At 39.5% G+C, this 26475-nt stretch overlaps 1 protein-coding gene across 1 annotated transcript in view; it reads left to right on the top strand.

Annotated features, from left to right (window-relative positions):
- Positions 1–292: 292 nt before the first annotated feature.
- SLC24A4 (solute carrier family 24 member 4) overlaps positions 293–26475 on the top strand; it is a 275567-nt gene continuing 249384 nt past the window's right edge. Inside the window, exons 1-2 of the mRNA XM_044659999.1 lie at positions 293–410; positions 2695–2805. Of these exons, the coding sequence (XP_044515934.1) occupies positions 332–410; positions 2695–2805 (190 nt within the window). The 5' untranslated portion in view covers positions 293–331. The remainder of the gene's footprint in view (positions 411–2694; positions 2806–26475) is intronic.

The following is a 26475-nucleotide window of genomic DNA, read 5'->3' as shown; positions in this document are numbered from 1 at the left end:
TGGAGCTATGGCTTGCGTAGGGTGCAGGGTGGCAGCTGGGCTCTGAGCGCTCTTCGCGCTCGCCTCTTCCCCTTTTGGACTCCACAACGGACTTCGTCTTTGGGCCATGAAGACCTTCCCGAGAGCTGCTCGCCTTTGAGATCCACCTCTCCCTCTTCTTCCTTTCCCCCAATCCGCGTTTTGGCCTCAGGGGTCCCTCCCCATCTCCGACTGCTCTCGGCAGAGTGTGCCCAGTGAAGGCGCTCACTCCGGGATGGCGCCGCTGCCGCTGCCTCCTCCGCGCCGGCTCCAGGGGCTACTCCAATCCCGGAAAGTTCACCGGAGGCGAGAGATGCTGCTGCATCAAGTTGGTTTCATCTGCGGAGTCCTGTCCTTGGTGTGGTGTGCGACCAGTGTACTCACCAGCCTCGGTAGGTCGAGGGAGTAGGAGAATGGTTGGAGGTCGGTTTAGACGTGAGGGGGTCGTGCGAGGGGAGCGGAGTTTAGATCCCCGAAAGGGCATCTTCGAGGTCACCCCTTGCCTAGCCAAGGTACTCATCCACTCCTCCCTTGTGCATTTGCGAGCCGGGAGTGTGCATAGGATTTAAAAGACTTGGAAGGGCTTGATCTCGTCCAATCTGGGAATTAGTTTGTTTTCGGTTTTTTGTCTTGAAGAAGGAGAAAACAGAGGCTGAGTTGAGGGACTTGCCAAAGGTCATACAGGTGGAACTAAGTAAGGTCTTCTAATTATAAAGTCCCTTCTTCCTCTGTCACAGGCTCTAGTTTTGCATTGCTGAGTTTCCCCGGTTCTTCATAAGCACCACCTCCCACCACCCCTACCACCATTTGATATACTAGTGTCTATGTTTACTGTGAAAGGCACACCTAAAATCCTGACCTTCTCCGGCTTCACGGGCTTCACTCAGATGTGTCCTGGTGGTGGTGATCCAAGAGTACTATCCAGGGGTGAGAATTTTCTGCAGGGAAAAGGCAAGGGGAAGGCTTCGAGTCAGTGGATTTATTCCAGAATCATCTTTCCTCTGTGATCTTGGCTCTTCCACACTTAAAGTGCATGCTCAAAGGGAGAAAGTGACTTGGAGATTGTCATATTTAATTCTAAAGATTGGTCATCAATTTGGGGTTGGAGGTGTGGAGAAGGGAAAAAAAAAATCAGGCCCTGAAGGGCAAGGAAGAGTATATGGATAATGATGCCATTAACAAAATTCATGAAGAATTTCATAGTCCCTCAACTCAGTGCTCCAACCTTTCTGCCTCTATTGTTCAATGTCCAAGAAAGGCAAAGTGATATAATCATTGCCAAGAAATCAGTTAGTCAACCAGTACTTATTAAGTACCAACTATGTGCCAGACACTGAAAAGCTCTGGAGAAACAAGTCCTGTCTGATTTTCAAAGATAAGTAATAGGAATTTTAAGACACTGGGGGAGAAGGTGAAATAAAATGGTACACACACTAACTAAGCTGTTATGTCTGGATTTTATTTTAAACTACCTATACTAGACAATTTGAGGGCAGTAAAAAGAGGTTCTCTTAACTGTGGACAAAAAAAAGATTATTTGTATGTCTTCAACTGGAGTAGTTAGTTGAATGCCTTGATAATTGATGCTTTGCAGTGGGATGCATAGAATGTCTTTTCTATCTAGTTATATACCAGAAATAAAACAATGAAGAGCCCTTAGATGAGAATATTTATTTCATATCCTCACATCTAACTGTTAACAGTATTGAATCGAAGATGCTTAGAACTGAAAGGGAGCTTAGAGATTATTTATTCCATCTACTCATTTTACAGATGAGAAAATTGAGACTCAGAGAGAAGAAATTACTTACCCGAGGTCACACATAGCTAAGGGCAAAGCCAAGACAAAATCCGGGTTTAACTTTAAACTACCAAGAGAAAAAAGGTGGGCATTTATTCTAAACAGAGAATAATGTAATTAAAATTTTTTAAAAAATAGATTAGGAGTAACTCTCAAAATGTTTAAGAACATTTATATCATTATTTGGCATATGTAATAGACTACTATGCTATAAATCAAGGGCCTTGAGCATATTCTAAATGTACTCATTAAAAGAATATACTGCATACAGACTGAAGCAAGAAAACTATCATATTTATAAGAGAGGTAGTTAAGGGGAAAGAAGAGTAGAAATATCTGGATTTAAGACTTGTGTGTGCCATTTTACTAGTTCTATGATTTGTAGCAGTTGAAAACTGTCACAGTCCTGAACCTCACTTTCTTCTCTTTTAATTTGGGAATGATCATCTTGGAGGTATCTAACCATCTCCAGAGGGATGATGGGAGAAAAGAACTTTGTAAACTGTAAAGCACCATAGAAATGTGAGTTATTCTACAGACGGGATTCTAGATGTCCAAAATGTGTGATTCTAGGGACATTGCTGAGACATGAAGGGGTAGCATAGTGGCACAGTGGTTAGTGCTGGGCCTCGAGTTAAGAAGAACTAAGTTCATATCCATCCTCAGACAGTTGTTAGCTGTATAAGCCTGGGCAAGTCCTATAACCTATTTGCCCCAGTTTCCTCATCTTTAAAAGAAGGATTATAAGAGCACCAAGGTTATCGTGAGCATATAATGAAATAACTGTTAAGTGCTTAACACAGTACCTTGCACATAGTAAGTACTACATAAATGTTAGCTATTATTTTTCTTATTAATATACTTTTTTAATATAGGACATGAAACAGCTTCCAAAGACAAACATAAATTACCTGAAGTATGGAGGAACAGAAGACTGATGGCATCAGTTAATGGGACTCAGGCAGCCAAGAATTGCACGGATCCTGGTAAGAAACCAAAAATCAACCCTAAGGTATTTAGTCCCTTGGAAATTAATCTATATGATATGGTTATAGTGAATCACCACAACTTTGGGTTGAGGTAAAAGATTTTTTTAAAAAAGTAAAATGGTACTTTTGGGGAAAGAATTCCATGTGCTCCTAAGCAACTCAATTGTTTTTTTAATTTGGCAAATGTAGAGGTCATATGCAAAAGCACAAAAATTTTTATTTATTTTCAAAATGCTTTTAAAGAGTAAGTGTTTTCTCTGTCCACTTGGATAACTCAGTGTCTACATGTGTGGTTTTGCCTTTTGTTTGGCCTATCTCTATGCCCTTCTCTCCAGGGGCATCCGAGCAGACAATATTCATTTCAGAAACTAAACTGTTCACCTCCCTTCTCATTGCTTCTGTGAATATGTATGAGCCTAATGCCTGGAGTGAACTCTATCTTTCTCAATTTTTGAAATTTCTTTTTCTTCAAGGTACAGTTCAGATGCTAAATCTTCTGTAAAGTCTTCTTAACACTCCTTGGCATGCAATTCCCTCACCCTCCATCCCCCCCTGTTCCACAAAACAGAGAGAGAGGGAGAGGGAGAGGGAGAGGGAGAGGGGGAGAGAGAGAGAGAGAGAGAGAGAGAGAGAGAGAGAGAGAGAGAGAGAGAGAGAGAGAGAGGAGAGAGGAGAGAGGAGAGAGGAGAGAGGAGAGAGAGGGAGAGGGAGAGGGAGAGGGAGAGGGAGAGGGAGAGGGAGAGGGAGAGGGAGAGGAGAGAGGAGAGGATTTAGAACTGGAAAGGACCTTTAGAGATTATATAGTCGAACTCCTTCATTTTTAAAAATGAGGAATCCTGAGAAGGGAAACAATTTACCCAGTAACAAAGATGAATTTGAGTCCTGGCACCATGACTTTATTATTTTTTTTCCACAAATATAAAATGCAAGTTTATTGAATTACATTTTAAAAACTCTTTTGCACTTTTGATCACAAGGCAAATATCAAGTTATCTACTGATTTCATTGTTATTAAAGAATAGAGAAACCTTGGGGGAGGGGCTCTGTTTTCTAACATAGTTTTCATCTTGGGTCTAAGCCTGGCACCATGACTTGAAATCCGGTGTGTTTTTTTCCCCACCATCCTGGAAATATCTCTAGTTCTCTCTTCAATTTCCAGGGAATTTGACCCTTTCCTTTGTCTTGATTATGTTTTAAGCTGTGTGTTGCAGTAGAAATATTGTCAAATTTGGATTCATAAGAAATGGGTTCAATTACCAGCTCTATTACTGTGTAATTTTCAGCAGGTCACTTAACCTATTTAGGCCACAGTAAGGGGTGGGAGGCTTAGACTAAATGGCCCTCGTAGGTCCCTTCTAACTCTGAACCTAGAATCCTCTGTTTATTTTTTATTTTTTTTTTACTCCTGCTTATGTCATCCTTATTTGTGTATATACATATTCTCCCTAGTAGTGTGAAAAGGACTGTTTTGTTATTGAGATTATCTTATTATTCTCTGGCATCTAGTACTGGGCAGATGCTTATTAATAAGTATTTGTTGAATGCTAGGTCAAAGTAGCCTACTATCCTTTATTTATTTTTTATTTTTTTAAAAAACTTTTTAAAAACCATCACCTTCTGTCTTAGAATATTGTATGTTGGTTCCAAAGCAGAAGAGTGGTATGGGATAGGCCATTAGGGTTAAGTGACTTGCCCAAGGTCACACACGTAGGAGGTATCTGAGTTCAGATTTGAACTCAGGACCTCCTGTCTCTAGGCTCTCAATCCACTGAGCCTTCTAACTGCCCCACCTCTAGCATTCTTTATAAAGGACTAATGCTTTTGGTTGGATAGTCTGTCTCTCAAACACTTTAATTAGTACATAATTAAACTTAAAATTTCTTTTCTTTACCTCAAACGGCTGGGCTGGTTCCATTATTAACATGGTGACTAGTTATTTTTACAAATAACAATGGCAAAAATTATATATAATACTTTTTGGTTTATAAAGTACTTTGCTAAATAGAGATAACATCAGAGAATCAAGAAAATAATAGTGACCACCAACAGGTGTTGGATTTGGTGTCAAGAAGTTCTGGGTTTGAATCCTATCTCCAAGGCTGTCTGACAAGTCATTTATAACTCTCTGACACTCAATTTTATTCTTTTCTTTTTAATTTTATTTTTACTTCAAAATTTATTTATTTTAAAATCTGCTTTATTTTATTTATTTTTATTTTTTTATTATTGTCAATTCTAAGAAAGAATAGTGGCAAGGAGTAGGCAGTTGAGGTTAAGTGACTTGCCCAGAGTCATAAATCTAGGAAGTGTCTGAGACCATATATGAACCCAGGTCTTTCAGACTCCAGATCTGTTGCCCTCTCAACCTAGCTGCTCCTTAAATCTCAATTTCTTCTCTTTAAAATAGGGCTAATAATATTTGCGTTATCTGTCTCACAGAGGGTTACTGTGAGGCTCAAACGAGATAATGCATGTAAAATTATTTGTGAAATTTATAGTGCTATATAAATGTTTATTATTATTATTATTATCATCACTGCTATTATTTATCACTTTTTTTTTCAGTCAGCCCTTACTTAAGTCATCTCCAGAAATAAAAGAGTCCTTGTTTTCCATATAAAAGAAAGAGTCTGCAAGGAAATAATGTGGTATAAGTTAAAAGATAATCAGAATAGGAAGGGTTGTAGTCCTAGCAAAGTCACAACCTTAAAATCTTAATGTCGTATCAAGATAGAGTAGGTACCTGGTGGCTCCAGTGATGGGGCTGGAATCTTTAAGATTTCACTTAAAATTCTGCCTTAAACGCTGATTGTGTGTGATCCTGAGCAAGTCACCTAAGTTCTGCTTGCATAAGTTTCCTCAACTTGAAAATGGGGATAATAATAGCATATACATCTCAAAGTTATTATGAGGATCAGATAAGATATTTGTAAAGTGCTTATGAGTACAGAGTTGGACACATAGTAGACAGGTGCTAGATAAACATTTATTTATTTATTTGAATTTTTTTTTGACTTTTTTTTTTAAACCCTTATACTTCGGTGTATTGTCTCATAGGTGGAAGATTGGTAAGGGTGGGCAATGGGGGTCAAGTGACTTGCCCAGGGTCACACAGCTGGGAAGTGGCTGAGGCCGGGTTTGAACCTAGGACCTCCTGTCTCTAGGCCTAGCTCTCAATCCACTGAGCTACCCAGCTGCCCCTATTTGAAATTTTTAAATGAATTAATTTAGAATATTTTTCCATGGTTCCATAATTCATGTTCTTTTCCTCCCCTCCTCCCATTCCTCTTCCATAGCCAACGAGCAATCCCACGGGCTTCATTTATTTATTTATTTATCCATTCATTCATTCACCTGCTTATTTATTTATTTATTTATTCGTTCACTTATTCATTTATTCATTTATTTGTTCATTTGCTCATTTATTTATTTGCTTATTTATTTATTTATTTGCTCATTTATTTATTTATTTGTTTGTTTATTTGTTCAGCCACCCATCCATCCATCTATTTATTTATTTGTCTGTTATTTATTTATTTATTTTAATTTTTATTTATTTTTAAAAACCCTTACCTTCCATCTTGGAATCAATACTGTGTATTGGTTCCAAGGCAGAAGAGTAGTAAGGGCTAGGCAATGGGAGTTAAGTGACTTGCTCAGGGTCATACAGCAGGGAAGTGTCTGAGGCCGGGTTTGAACCGAGGACCTCCTGTATTTAGTCCTGGCTCTCAATCCACTGAGCTACCCAACTGCCCCCACCACCGGATTTTACATGTGTCATTGTAGATAAATATTTAGGGGCACTTAAGTGGCACAGTGGATAGAGTGCCAGGCCTGGAGTCAGGAAGACTCATTTTTCTGAATTCAAACCTGGCCTCTGACACTTACTAGCTGTATGACCCTAGGCAAGTCACTTACCTCTGTTTATTACTTCAGTTTCCTCACCTATAAAATGAGCTAGAGAAGGAAATGGATAAACCACTCCATTATCTTTGCCAAGAAAACTCCAAATGGGGTCAGGAAGAGTTGAACACAACTGAAAAAAATGACTGGACAACAAAACCAAAATATAAATGCTTATTCCCTCCCCTTTCCTCATAGTTGACAAGTCTTTTTCACTTCTCTTTTGGATCTTGGTTGCCTCATCTGTAGAACTAGGGATGGAGAATAAGGGTAAAAGTACCCAGGGAAACCTTTAAAAAGCCACAAAAATGGGTGGATCATTCTGTAACGTCTCATCACCCTGTCCCGGATGCTGATGCTTCTTTTGGTGGTCCAAGAGGCTGGCCTTCTTTGGCCCCCTTGCCAGCTCCTGCGGGTGGTGTCCGGGAGGGGATTCTCCTGCCTGCTCAGGGCGCCCCCTTTTCCCCCTTTGCCTTCGTCGCTGCAGCTCTGCTTCTGCCACCTGATTTTCCCCGATGCGTGTTTCTCCACCAGCCACGAGGGGTGGGTGTATGTGCAGAAGGGAGATGCATGTTGCCGAGGGCGGCCGTGAGAGCCCCAGCTTGGAGAGGGGGCGTGGGAGGGCTGGAGTCTTGGTGAATCACCAGCCCCCTTTCCTAGTGCAGTGCACAAGGCCAGGAGCATTAGATCTCTGTTCCTTTCGAGTCTAGCTGGGGAAGTGGATGCCAGACGGCACGAGAGATGCTGTGAGCGAGGCATCGCTCTTCAGCGTTTACACGGGAGTGGGTGGCGAGGGTTGGCAAAGGGGCCTATTAGCCACTTTCTCTTATGGATGATGCTCTGGGATGGGCAAGATATTTTCACTAACCCTACCTTAGATCCCTCGATTTTCCCCCAAACCCTGTGAGGTAGGTAGGATACGGTAGCTTATTATTACTATTATTATTGTTTTTATTTTACAGAAGAGAAAACTGAGGTTCAGAGAGGCCGAGGGGCTTGTGCAGAGCATTACATAGTGGGCAAGTGGCGTATCAGAGGCGTCCTCCCTGCTCCTCTCTTGTTCATTTTAGCATTCTTGCTACTCTCCTCCATCCTTCCTTTGGCCTCAATCAGGTCTATAATGTGGGAAGGGAGAGAGCATGGAAAAAATAATAATCTGGTTCTGTGCCTCTTCGATCTCTCCTTTCTGGATTATTGTTACCTCCTGGGCTGGGCAAAATGGGCTTTTCCAAAGTGATCGTTGTAGCATATCTGTGAAGTTTAGCTTGAGTGAGTCCATTCATATAGAGCATCTCTATAAAGCGTCCTTCTCCCAAGCTCTCATCCTTCTACCCATGGTTCTCAAGTACAATTTTCTTTCTTTCTTTCCTTCTTAAAAAACCAAACCAAACCCTTATTTTCAATCTTAGTAATAATTCTAGGCAAACGGGCTTCTCCCAAGCTCTCATCTTTCTGCCCATGGTTCTCAAGTACAATTTTCTTTCTTTCTTAAAAAACAAAACCAAACCCTTATTTTCAATCTTAGTAATAACTCTAGGCAAACAGGCTTCTCCCAAGCTCTCATCCTTCTGCCCATGGTCTCAGGTACAATTTTCTTTCTTTCTTTCAAAACAAAAACAAAAACAAAAACAAAAAACCCTTATTTTTGGTCTTAGTAATAACTCTGGGCAAATGGGCTTCTCCTAAGCTCTCATCCTTTTGCCCATGGTCTCAAGTACAATTTTCTTTCTTCCTTTCTTTAAAAAAACACCAAACATGGGGGCAGCTGGGTAGCTTAGTGGATTGAGAGTCAGGCCTAGGGATGGGAGGTCCTGGGTTCAAATCCGGCCTCAGACACTTCCCAGCTGTGTGCCCCTGGGCAAGTTACTTGACCCCCATTGCCCACCCTTACCACTTTTCCACCTAGGATCCAATACATAGAAGTTAAGGGTTAAAAAAACCAACACCAAACAAACCCTTATTTTCGGTCTTAGTAATAACTCTTGGCAAATGGGGTGAAGTGTCTTGCCCAGGATCACACAGCTGGGTGGTTCAGTGGATGGAGAGCCAGGCCCAGAGATGGGAGGTTCAAATTTGGCCTCAGACATTTCCTAGCTGTGTGATCCTGGGTAAATCACTTGACCCCCATTGCCTACCCTTACCACTCTTCTGCCTTAGAACCAAGTGTCCGGGGCCAGATATTGAACCCTGGTCCTCCTGATTCCAGGCCTGTCTCTCATTCCATGGGGGCACCTCACTGCCTCTCAGTACAATGAACAATCAGGTTGATTCACTAGCTCTTACAATACTGACACTAGGCAGATACTAGGCATTAATTCGTTCCCTTTTACAAGTGGGGAAACCAAGGCACAAGGCCGCGTGAGCCACGGTATGACCCAATCACAATCTCCTGTCCAGGCTCCCATTCTTTGTATCAAGGCCATGAGAGGCAGCATAGGCTAGTGGAATGAATTTGGTCCTGAGTCAGAAGATTTAGGTGCGGGTGGCATCCCTACTAGCTGTATGACCCTGGCCAAGTCACTCTGCTTTTGAGCTTCTTCTTCTATAAGATGACAATTGTATAATTAGAACAGCTTGAACCTCATGAACTACATTACCCAGAAGCCTTTCCCTTTCATGCCCAAGTTACGTGCTTGCGTTGTTTGTATATAGTTGTGTGTAGCCCCTCTTTCTTTCTCTCTTTTTCCCACGTGCGTGGCTGGGAAAGCAGGCTTTACTCAGGCTTTTACTTTTGTCTTTTTATTTCTTTTTCTTCTAGTTATTATTAATAAATCTTATTAAGTATAATACTTGGAGTATTTGGATATTAATTTTAGTTCTCACACAATAATAGTGTAATTATTAGCTACCTCAGAGGGTCAATGTGAGAAAGTACTTTGCAATCTCTAGTCTTTTAGAAACATGATTGGTTATTATTAAATGATGTCTGTTAATTGAATTGATCTAATAGCTATTGGGTGCTTATTGTGGATCTGACCTGCCAGAAGTGTGACAGCTCCCTTGCCCTGCAGGTGTTTAGAATCTAAAGAGTGTCCTTTTCTCCCCAAATCTGACTTGAATAAAGTCTGAACGCAACTTATCATTGATTTTTTTTTCCTGTGCATACTCATATTATTTCCATTTCAAATAGATCTCCTTTTAGGAGAGAGCAAAAGGCAGTAGAGGAGTTGAGGGGAGTATGGAGAGGCAGCAAGGGGAGCTCAGCAGATAGACTTTTGGGCCTGGAGTCAGGAAGACTTGAGTTCAAATCTTGTCTCAGACACTTAATAGTTTTGAGACCCTGGGCAAGTCATTTAACCTGAGTTGGCCTTCATCCACTCAAGAAGGACCTGGAAAACCACTCCAGTATCTTTGCCTAAATAAAAAAAACCCTCAAACCAGTGATGGGCAAACTATGGCCTGCAGGCCAGATGCAGCCCCCTGAAATATTCTATCTGCCAGGTGACATTATTCCTAATCTGATGAATACAACGAGTAGGATACAATACAATGAAACTTCGAAAGAGTTGCCTTAGAAACAGACTGACAGATGAGCATTTCCTTTCCTTTGGCCCCTCTTTAAAAAGTTTGCCCATCACTGCCTCAAACAATATTTGGTCCACAGCGGGACACACTAGAAGGACTGAATAACAATGACAAAGGCAGCGCATTTGAAACGCCAATCAGTATTGCCTAAATTTGAATTAGCACTGAAGTGATGAATTAAATAAGCAAGAAATCAATGATTGATTGGACCAGATGATAAATACTGTAGGAGTTTGAAAAGGGGAGCACTCAGTGTGGGCAGTCCTTGATACCCCTTCCGAGGGAGGCATCATGGGCTCCTTGCTTTACATGTGAGCCATTTATAAAGATGGAGGGAGAAGATCAGAGATTATACTAAGGGATCTGAGGTCGTCTGGTCCAATCTCCTAATTTTACGTATGAGGAAACTGAGGCCCAGGGTGGTTACATGATTTGCTCAAGGGTCAGAGATGTATTATTATTATTTTCAAATAAACCATTACCTTTCATCTTAGAATCAATATTGTGTATTTTTTTCCAAGGCAAAAGAATGGTAAGGGCTAGGCAACAGGGATTAAGTGACTTGCCCAGGGTCACACAGCTGGGAAGTGTCTGAGGTCACATTTGAACCCAGGACCTCCCATCTCTAGGCCCAGCTCTCAAACCACTGAGCCAAGAGGTAGTATTACTTATTGATGGAATTAGAACTTAGATGCTTTTGACTCCAGGACCAGTTTGGTCCCTCCATACTATTTTAATGAAACCACTCAAATTAGCACCACGTTATGGAGGGGTACCCAGGGTTGTGATGGTGTAGTGGAGACAGTATTAGGCCTAGAATCAGGAAGACGAGTTCAAATTCAGCCTCAGACACTAGCTCTTTGACCCTAGATAAGTTAACCTTGCGTGCCTCAGTTTCCTCATCTGTCAGATGAGCTGGAGAAGGAAATGGCAAACCACTCCAGTATCTTTGCCAAGACAAATTCAGATGGGCTCACGAAGAGTCAGACATGACTGAAACAATTGAATGACAGAAACCCAGGGTTGTACAACACAGTTTTTATTTTACTTTATTTTCCCCCTTTTTAAATTTAGAATAGTTTTTCCATGATTCATGATCCATGATCCACTCCCCGCCACTCTTTCCTCCCCCCCTCTCAAAGCCAACAAGCAGTTCCATTGGGTTATATATGTATCGTTGTACAACACAGTTTTGCCAGCTTTTTATATCATTTGAATTCCCAACCATCCAGGGTTGTGCTGGAGCCAGCTTACATTACAAGCTCATTAGAGCCAATTGTTAAAATTTTAGAGTGAATATTTACATTGTGGAAACACTACAGTTCAGGGCTTGAGAAATTGCCTAGACCTTAGAAAGTGATGGAGTTAAGATAAGTTAGAAGCCTTCCCTATGAGATCAGGAATAAAACAAGGATGCCCTTTATCACCAATAATATTATTTAATATTGTATTAGAAATGCTAACTATAGCAATAAGAGAAGAAAAAGAAATTGAAAGTATCTGAATGGGCAAAGGAGATAACAAAACTATCTCTTTGATGATATAAAAATATAAAGATGATATAAAAAGATATATAGAAAATAATAAAGATTCAACTAAAATTAATTGAAGCAATGAATAATTTTAGCAAAGTAGAATATAAAACAAACCCACAGAAGGGGCAGCTGGGTAGCTCAGTGGGCTGAGAGTCAGGCCTAGAGATGGAAGGTCCTACGTTCAAATCTGGCCTCAGACACTTCCCAGCTGTGTGACCCTGGGCAAGTCACTTGACCCCCATTGCCCACCCTTACCACTCTTCCACCAAGGAACCAATACACAGAAGTTAAGGGTTTAAAAAAAAAAACCCACATAAATCATCAGCCTTTTTATATATCACTAACATTGCCCTGCAAGAAGAGATAGTGAGAGACAACCCATTTAAATTAACCATAGGTAGAATAAAATACCTAGGAATATATCTGCCAAAAACAAATCCGGAAACTTAATAATTATAAAACACTTATACAAATGGAGTCAGATCTAAATAACTGAAGAAATATTAATTGTTCATGAGTGGGCAAAATCAGTGTAATTAAAATGGCAATTCTACCTAAATTAATCTACTTATTCAATGCTATATCAATCAAATTACAAAATAATTATTGAACTAGAAAATATAATAACAGAATTCATTTGGAAAAGCAAAAGGTCAACAATGTCAAAGGAAATAATGAAAAAAATGTTAATGTTATCATCTAGCAGTACTAAATCTCAAACTATATTATAAAGGAATAATTATCAAAACTTCCTGGTACTGGCTAAGAAATAGATAAGTATATCAGTGGAACAGAATAGACATACAATAAAGTCATAAAGAATCATTATAATTTGTGTTTGACAAAGGTAAAAGTTCCAAGTTTTTGGAATAAGATTTCACTATTTGATAAAAAAAAATTCTTGAGAAAACTGGAAAACAGTTTGATAGAAACTAGATATAGACCAATATCTTATGCCATTTACCAAAATGGATACCTGATGAAGGTATAAAGGGAGATACTATAAACAGATTACAAGAACAGGAAACATTTCACATATCATTTTTGTGAATAGGAGAAGAATTCATGAACAAACAACAGTCAGAAGGCATTGTGAAATGTAAAATGGTTCATCTCAAATACACTAAATTGAAAAGTTTTTGTACAAATAAAACAAACATAGCTAAGATTATAAGGAAAGCAGTAACTTGGGAAAAATTTTTTATAGTTTCTCAGATAAAGGTCTCATACCTAAAACATATAGAAAACTTTGTCAAATATTTAAAAATATGATCCATTCCCCTCTGGATAAATAGTCAAAAGATATGAAGAGATAGTTTTTTGGATGAAGAAATCGAAGCTATATATAACTATATGAAAAAATGCTCTAATTTATTATTGATGAGAGAAATGCAAATCCAAACAACTGAGATATCATCTCATATCCATCAGATTGGCTAAAATGAGGGCAAAATGACAAACGTTGGAGGAGATATGGAAAAAAAAGGGACACTAATACATTACTGGTGAAACTGAACTGATTCAACCATTTTGGAGAGCAATCTGGAATTATACTCAAAGAGTTATAAAAATCGATATTCATTTTGATCCAGTAATTAGATTTATTTCCTAAGGTGATTAAGGAAAAAGGAAAAGAAACTATATGTTCTAAAATATTTAAAGCAGATCTCTTTGGGGGTGGCAAAGAACTGGAAACTGAAAGGATGTTCATCAATTGGGGAATACCTGAACAAGTAGTGGTATATGCTTGTAACAGAATACTATTGGGCCATAAGAGATGACAAACAAAACAATCACAAAAAAACCTGGAAAGACTTATATGAAGTGATGCAAAGTGAAGTGAACAGAACCAGGAGAATGTTGTACACAGTGATAAAAATAATGTATGATGATCAACTGTGAATGACTTAACTATTATCAACAAGGAAAGGATCCAGGACAACTCCAAAAGACTCAAGACAAAAAAAAATACCCACCATCATAGAAACAATAAAATATGAAGGAATGCTTGACAGATTCTTTACCAGGATGTTCCTGCCAGTCATTTAGATTCTAGGTTTCCATTGGATAATGGATTTAGAGCTAGAAAGGATTTTAGAGATCATCTAGTCGTCCTCTGACTTTGAACATATGAAGAACCTGAGTTTCAGAGAATCTGAATCATTAACCCAAGGTTCCCCAGAGAACAAATCAGAACCAGGATTTTGATGTCTTTCAGTTCTATTCAGCCACACAAATGGTTCGACACTGAAGTCATAGCCTTCTCCTCCTAAATGCAAGCTTTCTTCGCATTTTCCCTATTTTTATATAGGAGAAACCATCATCTTCCTGCCAGTTTCAAAAAAGGACTCAAAATCTGAGTCCTTTTTAGCCCCAATCAATATCTGATTGATTCATCCTGTCATTTTTGACTTTCAACGCTTTCAAAAGAAGCAACCCATGTGGAGACAGAGGCTGCCACCCCTGTACCCCAACATCAACCACAGGCACCTCCCTGCAACTGTCCTTTGAGGATGAATGATGCAAAGACCACTTCTATGTAGCCTACTTTGAATTGTCACTGATCAATATTTATTATATGCCAGGATACCTACATATACACAGGGTAATTTCAGGAACCCCCAAAAGGGCAGCCCCCACCTAGACCAGCCCAACCTCCTCAGCCATGGACCAGAGCAGCAATTCTCATGGAGAGATGACCTGCTGCCGGCATTGCCTCCTCAGCCACCATACTACGCATGACTAGGAAAAGAAGATTCTCGTCACCAAGTGCATACAATGTCCTTTCCTGATTCTTAGCTGCCTAATTTAACCTAGTTGAAGCTCTAAATCACCTCTCAGACTGAATATTGTAATAGATAGCCAACAAATGTATCTTCTTGCCCCAAATCTCTCCCCTCTCCAATACATCCTTCAAATAGCTATCAAAACAACCTTCCTAAATGAGGAAGAATAATATTTACTTAGTGGATATGGGAATACTCTCACTACCTATTTCTCTTTCCAACTCCCCTGTTCTCCTATAGAGTTGTTATGGGGAAAGCACTCTGCTGGTTCTTAATCACTTTGTAAACCTGAAGGGCAGCTGGGAAGTGTGGTGGATAGTGTATTGAAGCCTACAGTCAGGAAGATTCATCTTTGGGAGTTCAAAAATCTAGCCTCAGACACTTACTAGCTGTGTGGCCCTGGGCAAGTCACTTAAATCTGTTTGCCTCGGTTCTTCATCTAGAAAATGAGCTGGAGAAGGAAATGGCAAACCATTTCAGTGTCTTTGCCAAGAAAACCCCAAATGGGGTCAGAAAGAGTCAGATGAGACTGAACAACAACAAAAACAACAATGTATAAAGTTGAGGAGTTGGCTGTTCATCATTCTCAGGTATTCTCAGAGCCATTCCCTTGTTCAGAAAGTCTTGGTGCATTTATTAAGCATTTACTGTGTGCCTAGCTCTGTGCTAATGGCTGGGGATGCAAAGAGAAAAGCAAGACAGTCCCTGCTCACAGGGAGTTCACATGGACTGCGGTAAATAGAGAAGAGACACACAAAGGAGATTTCAATAGCAAGTCAGATGGAAAGGCCCCAGGGTCCTTAGGGTACAGCAGCAAAGCAGATGGTAATGCCTCCTCTTTAATGTCACTTCCATAGTTAAAGCCATATCTATTTCTGAAGATGAGTCCTTTGACAATACCCTTTGCAGGGTGAGAGTTATCTTCTGTTGTGGTGGCTGGTGATGGGGCAGGGGCTGTAGCCCCTATAGGAGCAGATGATAGGTCACATCTCCACAAGGATTATTCCCCTGGATCATGGCGGGGTGGGGGCGAATTGGAGTAGTAGCAGAGTTGATGATCTGGGTAGGGGCTGCCAGGTTTCTTGGATTTACCTGCTTGCTCGTGGCAGCTGGCCAATAGTTGGTGTTGATGGAGGTAATGATAGCAGACCCCTTCTCCAGGGATTGACTCCCTTGATAATAGCTGTGGGGTCCACACACAGGAAGTGTGGCACATATTCAGGGGATTAGAAGTGGGACTATAGTTTTGGGGGCTCTGGGTCCTGGCATTTAAGTGTCTTGTTCTTGTCTTATTTCATACCTTTTCCTTTAATGGGCTGCTTTAAAAGGAGAGAGACAGACAGAGAGACAGAGAGAGAGACAGAGAAGGGGGGGGAGAGGGAGAGGGAGAGAAAGAGAAAGCATGTGCGTGTGTGTGTGTGTGCGTGTGTGTGTGTGTGTGTGTGTGTGTGTGTGTGTGTGTGTTTAATTGTCCCTTCCAGGAGTATCTTTCTAACAATACCTGCTAAAGCAAAGTGAGATGTTTTATCCGAAAGCATACAAAATGTCAATGGGGGCCGCAACATTGAGCAGCTTCCTGTTATTTGGAATCTCTCCTCAAGTGCATCTCCTCTTGGGGGTGGCAGCAGGGTTAGAAGGAAACTGAGAGTCCTTAAAGATGTAGGGTTAAAAGCATCTGATAACGGATTTGAAGTGCTTTGGGGAGCACACTCGTGAGGACACTGAGCTAAGCATCCTTTTGAAACGTTTCTGTTTTGCTCTACCTGGAAACATTTCAAGGTTCTGTCTTTGCTTGAAGAGTAGGGGTGGCAGAATTCGGTACAATTTAAGGAATTGGAGCTTTAAAAACCCCTGCTTGTAAGAGAAACAATGAAACTGTGTTCAAAAGAGGAACTAAACTGGAGGCCACATTTTTCACTCTTCATCATTGATTTAGAGGTAGAAGGAACTGCAGAGATCATCTGGTTCAACCTTCCCGTTCATTGTATAGATGAAGAAACAACTTCAGAAACATTCAGTGACTGGTCTCAGGTGCCTCAGGTCACACAGATATTAAACTGAGCCAGGAGTCACACCAAAGCCAGATGTCTTCCCTCTGTGCCACATCGATGGTGGTTCTTTTTGAAGCTGGAAAGGATTATTGCTTTTGCCTCCTCAATAATTTGAGAAGTTAAAGAAGACTAAACTAATCAGAGAGACAGCTGGGTGGCACAGAGGATAGAGTTCTGGACCTGAAATCAGAAAAGCTTATCTTCCTGAGTTCAAATCTGGCCTCAGACACTAGCTGTGTGACCCTGGGCAAGTCACTTAACCCTGTTTGCCTTAGTTTCCTCAACTGTCAAATGATCTGGAGAAAAAAATGGCAAAGCATTCTAGTATCTTTGCAAGAAAACCCCAAATGAGGTCATGAAGAGTCTGACATGACCGAATAGCAAAAACTTAAGAGAAAAGACATATACTCTGCTGTCTTGATCCTCAAGTCAACTAATGTCATGAAACATCTCCACCTCTAAGCCCAGTTTAAATAATGCTGATGTAGAATCATAGAATATCAGGACTGTAAGGGACCTTAGAGATCACTTTCTTAACATGTATGTGTATGTGTGTGAGATGACCCCTCTTTAGCAGTCTGATAAAATCTGTAGGCTCCTAAAGATAACAAATAAAAAACATAAGATTACGAAGGAAACCAATTATATTGAGATAAAGTTAGCAGAAATATATATTTTAAAGTTCGCAGACCAAGAACTACAAGTTCGTAATCCAACCATATTATTTTACAAGTGAGCAACCCAAGGCCCAGAGAGGGGGAGGTAACTTGCCCAAGATCACACAAGAACAGTAGAAGAGCCAGGACAGGATAGCATCAGTCCAAAAACAAAGTGATTAGGTTAATCTAGAAGGAGTAGACCTATTATTTAATTGATTCTGCTCCAGTAGACCTGTTGAAATATATGTGTCCAGGAGTGGATTGGGAAGTGGGTGAGGAAGAGATATGAAGAATGGGTAGCCCAGTGGATAGAGCCAGGCCTAGAGAAGGGAGATCCAAATGTGGCCTCAGATGCTTCCTAACTTTATGACCCTGGGAAGTCACTTAACCCCAATTGCCTAGCTCTTCTGCCTTGGAACTGACACTTAATATTGATGCTAAGACAGAAGGTAGGCATTAAAAAAAAGAATGGGTGAATTTAGAGAACCATGAGCTACAAGGAATGGATTTGGAAGTGTGGTATGATTACAAAAGTCAATTTCTGACTTCTTATGACTCATAAATGGCCCGGTTCTGGGAATTTATAGCTCCAGAGCTAAAAGGGACCTCAGAAGCAATTAAAGGTGTCCCTTCATTTTAGAGATGTGACAGATGGAGCCCAGAAAGGCCAAGGGACTTGCCCAGAGTCACACCAGTAGATATGAGGTGGGATTTGAAGTTAAGTCCAAGTACATCTAGAGTCGATTGTCTTTCCACTCAGAAAGTGCTGGTTTTGGGATCACAAACATTAGGCCATAGTCCAGGTCAACTCTTTTGGTTGTTCCACACAAACAAACCTCATGTAGACCTGGAAGGAGAAATACAGCTACCCAGAGTGACCTGCAGCTCCCTCTCTGGGACAACTCCTGAAGAAGGAGAGTTATTTCAACTAAAGGTTGGGCAATTCTACCTGAGAAAAAGTAGCATGTTTGATGGGACATCCCGTGCCATTCTCTCGGATTACAGACCATATATCATTTCAGGAAAGGTGTCTCATGGACTCCTTAGAAAATCTTGGACCATAGTATTGAGAGCTGGAAGGGAGATTAGAGATTAAGGCTATTTCTGTTATTTATTTTCTTTTGAAAGCCAAAACCCAAGAAGAGGAAGCAACTTGCTAGGATCACAACTTTTAAGAGGCAACACAGGTCTTCTGAATCCAAATTTACTATTATATCCCTCAATGCAGGGCATTTTAAAATGGCAGTGCCCCCATAAAACCCAATATAGATAGGAAATATTTTCCCCAGCTAACTGAAATGAGAGAATAGGCAGTCATTTTTTTTTCTTCTTTTCCCCTTAGAATATTGTCTTCATTGGGATAAAATCAAATGAAAGTCAAGAGACTCGGTCTCTGATCCTGGTTCTGTCACAAATCTATGTTAACCTGGGCAGTTCATTTTCCTTCCTCAATTTCTTAATATGAGAAATTAAAGGAGGTGGAAAGATACTGTGGTATAATGAAGCAGCGGAGGTTGGAGTTAGAAAGTATAACTTTGAGTCTCTACTTTGCTGCTTATGACTTTGGGATTCAAGGCAAGTTGGTTAACTGCCCCAAACCTGTTTCCTAATCTGTAAAATGTGGGAATTAGAGTAGACCATTCTAAGATTCCTTCCAGGCCTAAATCCCATGACTGGAGGAGCTCTTCACCTTCTAGACTAACATTCTATAATTCTTAGTAGATTGGGAGTGAGGAGACCTGGGTTCTCATCTCAACCTTCACTTCTCCAGGCCTCTGTTTCCATAATTTTCAAAATGAGTTCGGACTAGATGACCTCTAAGGTCCCTCCATGCTCTCAAATAGTCCACAGTCCCAACTCAAGGTAGAGGGAAGGAAGGTGACACAAAGGACATTCCAGGCCCTAAAACATACCCTTGTGACTCTCTGATGTGCGTGAAATGCTTGTCCATTATAGCAGTTGAAGCATCCGCGTGGGTTGGGTTTCTTGGTATGTTTCTAATACCGATTTGTTTGCAATCAAAAGTTTTTTGCCTTATCCAAACTATCAGTGCCATCTGCTAGCAATCTCCCCAGCTTACAGGCCCATCTGCTAAGCACCAACTTACAGATTCCCTGCTCTGACTGCCATGTTGCATACCTCCCTTGATTCAGAGAGCTCCCACTCTGTTTGCTCCAGAACTCTGAGAAGCATTTCTCACAAGGCTAAAAATGGAAATCATTAAATATTACCATGTGTTGTCTTAGGTGGACTAGATCCAGGCTTGAGTCAATTGAGTACTATTAGACAAGTGAAACAATGGAAGGAGGATCTTTTATTAAGTCATCGCCCATTATTAATTAAATTGGCTGCTCAGGCACAATATTTTATGTATTTGAAGTGTGAAGTACATTTGAAGTAGGAAAATAAATGGACCAGGATAATTTGCTGTTCTTGATGAAAGAGCAGACACCATCTTTGGGAATAAAAGGAACCGATGGTCAACGGAGAAACTGGAGAGTCAGAAGAATAATTGTGCTCTGAGTAAGAACCATGGCTGATAGTTGAATCATTTAGCGTGCATTTATTAAGCATCTACTAGGTACTGTGTTGGATTTCTGGGAGTACAAAGATAAAAACAAAACAGTCACTGCCCTCAAGGAGGTTATATAGGGTATCCCCAAGGTTATTAAAGCTTTTGTTGTTGAGTTATATCTGACCCTTTGTGACCCCATGCGATGTTTTTTGTTTTTTGTTTTTGTTTTTTTTGGCAAAGGTACTAGAGTGGTTTGCCTTTTCTTTCTCCAGGTCATTTTACAGATGAGGAACTGAGGCAAACAGGGCTAAGTGACTTGCCCAGGGTCATACAGCTAGTTAATGTCTGAAGCTAAATTTGAACTCATGAAGATGAGCCTTCCTGACTCCAGATTCAGCACTTTATCTATTGAGCTTAGTTATTAAAGCTTAAAATTGCACTAATTATTTTGGGACAGGCTTTATTCCATTGGAGGAATGTACAATGGATGCAATTATTCAAATACAATATATATATATGTACATATATATATAAAGCAAGTAAAAATTATTTCAGGGGGATGTTAGTAATTGGAAAGTGATTAGCAGCAGGAGGGAGCACTTGAGCTGTGCTCTGAAGGAAGCTAGAGATTCTAAAAGGAGAATTCAAGGAGTTATGGACGAGAACTGGGATATCATGTACAAGAAACGCCAAACCAACGACTTTCCCTTCAACATAAGAGTGTGAGAAAAGGAATAATCTATCAGAAACACAGAGAAATAGATTGGAGCCAGTATTAAAGATTTATATAAAATATAAATATAATTATACTTATATATAAAATATATAATATTATTATGCATAATAATGTTATATATATTATATAAAATTATATATAATATAATATGAAAATATATAATATAAACATTTAAATACCAAACCAGAGAAATGTCTATTTTTTATAGAAAGCAATTGGGAGCCAGAGTAGCTTTTTGAGCAGGAGAGTTATAGGGTCAGGACTGTGCTACAGGAATATCAGTTTGGTAGCCATATAAAAAAAGAGGGATTAGATAAGGAGAGAGAGACCAGAGGCCCCCATAAACATTGATGTTGCAATTTTGTTTTTAGCCACGCCTATTAGTAGGTACCTGAATTGTTGATCATGAATATGATAACTTACACTTAAATTTAAAAATTTTTTTTTCTAAAGCACTTTACAAAATATTTATCTCATGGCAGCCCTGGGAGGGAGACTGAGCAAATGTTAACATTCTCCATTTTAAGATTGAAGAAACCGAGGCTTACAGAGATACAGTAACTTACCCAGAGTTATTGTGGGAAGTGGGGGAAAAAAACTTCACTAAGAAATAGCAGAATCATTCCTGGTACCTGGAGGAATGCTTACTAGCAACCAGTGCATCTTACTCATTGACTATCCAAGGGTAAAGAGAAAACACAAACACCTCCAAAGATCACTGCTGCACAAGTGCAAATAATTAGGCTTTGGGGATTTCGTGAAGAGATCAGTTCTCCGCCAGTAGAGAAGCTCGGAGTTACAAACGGAATCAGATTGCTTTGATACTTGGAAAGAAAGTAAATTTGGCTCTGTGGGTGAAGTGGTCCACGTGGCTAGCCCATTACACCGGGATCTGGCGTTTATGAGAAGATGGCTAATTCCGGTGCTTATCTTGGAAAAGAAAATCTATTTCTTAGACATTTTTAATTGTTTACAGTGGTCACAGGGTTGTTTGTTGTTTTAATTGCAAAGAGATGGTATGGGTTATGCAGCCTGTTGTTACTGTTGTTCGTTGTTCAGTTGTATCTGACTCTTCGTGTCCCCACGGACCATAGCATACCAGGTCCTTCTACCTTTCATTATCTCTCCAAGTCTGTCCAAGCTCACGTTCATTGTTTCCATGACACCGTCTGCCCATCTCATCTCTACCATCCCCATCTCCTGTTGCCTTCAGTCTTTCCCAACATCAGGGTCTTTTCTAGTGAGTCCTGTCTTCTCATGTGGCCAAAGTATTTAATCTTTGGCTAAAGTCTTTGACCTTTCAATAAATAGTCTAAATTAATTTCTTTTAAGTACCTATTGATTTGATCTCCTTGCTATCCAAGGGACTCTCAAAAGACTTCTCTAGCACCATAATTTGAAAGCATTGATTCAGAGGTACTCAACTTTCCTCATAATCTAGCTCTCATGGCCATACACAGCTAGTGGAAAAACCACACCTTTGACTAAATGGACCTTTGCCAGCAAGGACAGGTCTCTGCATTTTAGTGTGCTGTTAGAATTGCCATAGTTTTCCTTCCAAAGAGTGAGTGTCTTTTATTTTCATATAGTCTAGTGCTGTCAAGTTCAAATAGAAATGGGGGCCATTAATCTTTACTTAAGGACCCCTGTTGGTTACATAATGACTTGGTTTTAAAAATGTAACATTATCTGTGCTTTTATTTATTTTTTAAATATTTCCCAACTAATCTGGTATAAGCTGTACTCCAGAGTATTGTGGGTCCTATATTTGACACTCCTGATATAGTCTATCACCATCATACACACTTAATTATTGTGGATTTAAAAATTAATGTTCAATAACTAAATATTATCTTTTTATAAAGTTTTATTAATAATTAACAAAAAAGCTAACTAAAAAGGTACTAACTAGCCCACTCCCAAGAGCAAAAAAGGAAAAGGTAGGAGTTACAGCCAACTATAAAACAATAACGTGACCACACAAACATGGAGGCGCAGGAGAGATGTGGAGAATAAAATTAATATACAAAATACTAAATGTTATATTTATAAATTTTTATTAATAATAAACTAACAAAAAATACTAGCTAAAAGGTACTAACCACCCCGCTCCCAAGAGCAAAAGAGGAAAGAGGGAGGAGCTGCAGCCAACTATAAAACAATAACGTGACCACGCAAACGTGGAGGTGCAGGAGAGATTAAAGGGAATTTTGGGAAATACTAAGGGATTTATGAGGGATGCAGTCCAATGTTCAAAATCTCCATTTATACAGTTATACATATGAGGAAATTTAGGAACCAAAACCCAAGGTTACAGAGGTAGAAGAAGCCAAGTCAGGATCCCAGTCCAGGTCTTCCAATTGCAAATCTAGCAATCAATCAATAGGTACTTATAAAGCACCCACTACATGCCAATCATACAAGTATATATCAAGAACCTACTAAGTGCACAAGGTTAAAGTTTTGCTTCTGACTCAGATGGCTGTGTAACCCTGGGAAAATCATTTGAAATTTCTCAGTCCCCTAATCCTCTCTCTAAGACTATCAGTTGCAAAAAGGTTGTTGACTTACATTAGGAGAGGTGATTTCTTCCTCTGGGAGTTCCTTAAGCCAATGAAATCACAGATCTAATCCCTAGCCCTACTATGTGATAGGAACTGTGTTGTTAGCACATGGTACAAAACCCCAAAAAAGTCTCTAGTTCTTTTCCCCCATGTTATACCATCTTCTGTGAAGCACTCCAGGAATTTTCACAGTATGTCATATATTTTTCTTCATTCCTGTTGAAATAGGGTATAACAGGTATTTTTATTTCCTTTTTAAATAGGTGAAATGTCCAGAGAGGTTCAAATGCTTGCCCAAGGTCACAGAGAGAGTAGATTTTACCCTAGAACCTTCACTTTTCAACTAGAACCCTATATCCTAAGATAATGTGGCCCACAACACTCCCAAGTGTTATTCTAAAACAATTACTCCAAAGTTATTAAACCAAGTTATATAATCCAAGTTATTCCAAAACATAATAAAATGTAGTACCTATCTGATCTTAATGTGATGATGTATTAATAAAAAAATAAATGTATAAACAAATGTGGTTTTCTGAATTGACGTCCAGCCTTCTGGGATCTTTCTCTATGGTTTAATGACTGGTATTTGTTTAAGCTCAACACCTCTGCTCTACCCCTATTGGAAGAAGGTATTGTTCTCTGTGGGCTATTAGAACCTTGTGAGAAGACTTCAGGAAGGAAAGAGCAGCCAGCAGACATCTTTTGTGTGCTGGTGTGAGGCAGTGGCAGTCAGAGGATCAGAAGCCCCCATGGTGACCCTTTTCCTTAAGCTTCCCTATGTTACTGAAGATGCTTACGTTCTCTGACTCCCATCATTTCCTGATGAAATAAAACGGATATTTGATTTGCCTCCCAGGAATGAATAACAACTAGTAGAGCATCATAAGGCATTTGTAAGATGCCAAGGGAAAAAAAAGCTCTTCTTTCTGATATGGAAATGAACCACTTAAAAAAAAATCACCCCGTTAGTTTTATGAGAAAAAAGAATGGAATCTACCTCCAAAGAAAGAACTGTTGGAATAGAAATGCAGAAGAAAACATATGATTTATCGCTTGTTTATTTGGGCATATGATTTGGGGTTTTAGTTTTATAAGATTATTCTCTTATAAAAATGAGTAATGTGGAAATATATTTTGAGTGATCATACTTGTATAACCCAGTGGAATTGCTTATCGACTCCAGGAGAGAACATGAATCATGTAACTTTCAGAAACTTATTGTAAATTTGTTATTGGATTAAAATAAAGATTAACAAAAATTTAACATCCTCAGTGGATCTAATGAGCCACAGCATTCTAGGGCAGGAAGAGGGGACCTTGGGAGAGAGGTTTACTTTCAGATAGTTTCTATCTCAGATTATCTTGTTTTATAGATATTTCTGTATATTATCTCATCTTTCCAGTTAGAAGGTAAGTCTCTGAGGTCCAGGGAAATCTCCTGCTTTGTTAAAATACCAAGTCAGTTTGACCAGCATTTGTAAACATCTACTATGTATCAGACACTGTATGGAGTGCTGGGGATACATAAATTTGTAGTGGACTCAGTCAGCACAGTATTGTGATTTTTCCCCCCGATTTTTTTTCAGCAACATACGGGTAGGAGTAGTAGATGGTGGGGGTAATCCAAGGCTGAGGCTTGGCAGGGCAAAATTGAAGCTACAATAAGGACACTCCAGAATAGAGAATAGTGTCAAGTTGAACTGGTTCACCAAGGGACAAGATGGGGAAGGAAGAGAGTGTAGCCAGTACAGGGGTGATGGTCTATAGAAGAACCAAGGGCTGGCAGGTTTAGAAATTTTGGTGAGAATAAATAGGTTTTGGGAGGTGCAAGGATGAGGGAGAGGTGAAATAACAACAGACATGAACATGGAAGTGGGGTGCACTTGGGGGTGAGGACAAGACCAGGCACATGATCATCTTTCTGTGGAGGTGGAATAAAAGAGCAGGTCATGGAAAATGAGTAAATTGAGGAACTAGTAGTTTAGGACTTTTGAGGGAGTATCAATATGTATGGTTCTATGTACTGAATTGGTTCTGTGACCATAAGTAACTTGATTTTTCTGGGTTGCCTTATCCATAAAATGAAGGAGTTGGACTAAATCAGGAGTTTTCTACCTTTTTTTGGTATCATGGAAACAGTCATTGATTATCTGATGAAGCTTTTGGATTCTTTCTCAGGATAGTATATAATTAAATACATAGCATTATAAAGGAAATCACATATATGAAAATATATTTATTGATAAATCAGTAAACCTATTAAGTGCCAGGCACTGTACCATGGTAAGCTATGAGCATAGTAAAAGGAGGCAAATGACAGTCTCTACCCTCAGGGAGCTCACAATCTAATGGATTAAAATATAATTTTTGAAAAGTTCACAGGCCCCAAGGTTAAGAACTCTTGAACTAAATGATCTCTTTCTAAAATGCCTTCCAGCTTTAAATTCTGTCTTTCAAGATCATGTATGGATGTGAATTGATTTGATTCTACAAACAAATTCAATCCCAATCTTAGTTATACACACACACTGTATGATCATGGGCAATGTATGATCAGTTAACTGGTCAATGTTCCAGACAAATCTCTGACTATAACGAATAAATAAGCTGTTCTCTCTTTTTAGTGAAAGTTTTTACAGAAAGTTCCCTAAACCAAAGAAATCATGAGCTCAGATTCCTTCCAATATTGGAAAAAAAAACTCCTACAACTTAGAGTGATGAAAATCTAACTTGGTTTTGCTATAAGATGCCTTCTAGAATAACTCATCTATAGAGTGCTTTAAGGCTAACAATAAACTTGCAAGGCAGAAAATATAAAGATAACTATCATCATTTTACTTATGAAAAAACAAGCTCAGAAAAGGTAAATAACTTTTCCATAACTGCTCACAGTCAGTATGTTTAAGAGATGAGGCTTGAGCCCCAAGTCTTTTGATTCCAAGTCAATTGCTTCTTTTTCCCCCTTTCTTTTTTTTTTGATCAAATTAGACCCTCTGATTTTATTAGTGAGCATCTGCCTTTACCAAATGCAGACTGGGGCTTTCTAGACAACTTACCAGAATCTTAGCAAGCTTGCCTGAACCACTGTGAGATTAAGTGATTTGTCCAGGGTCACCTCGACCAGTATATTTCGGGTAAGGTAGTCCATTGCCCTTTCTGCTATATCTAGAAATGCTCTCATTTGTCTTCACAACTGTGGGATATAGATTGTGCACATGTTATTATCCCCATTTAACAGATCAGGAAACTCGAGGTTTAGAGGAATGATGTCAACTTCTCATGGTCACATTGCAAAAAAAATAGTAGAATTGGACTTAAAGCCAGACATGAATTTTTTTACTACATCACTGAATAACAACCCATTTCCAAGGTTTTTTTTTTTTTTTGTTT

Source organism: Gracilinanus agilis, chromosome 2, assembly GCF_016433145.1.
Source record: "Gracilinanus agilis isolate LMUSP501 chromosome 2, AgileGrace, whole genome shotgun sequence".
Classification (NCBI taxonomy): domain Eukaryota; kingdom Metazoa; phylum Chordata; class Mammalia; order Didelphimorphia; family Didelphidae; genus Gracilinanus; species Gracilinanus agilis.
This window is presented reverse-complemented; position numbering and strand designations above follow the sequence as displayed.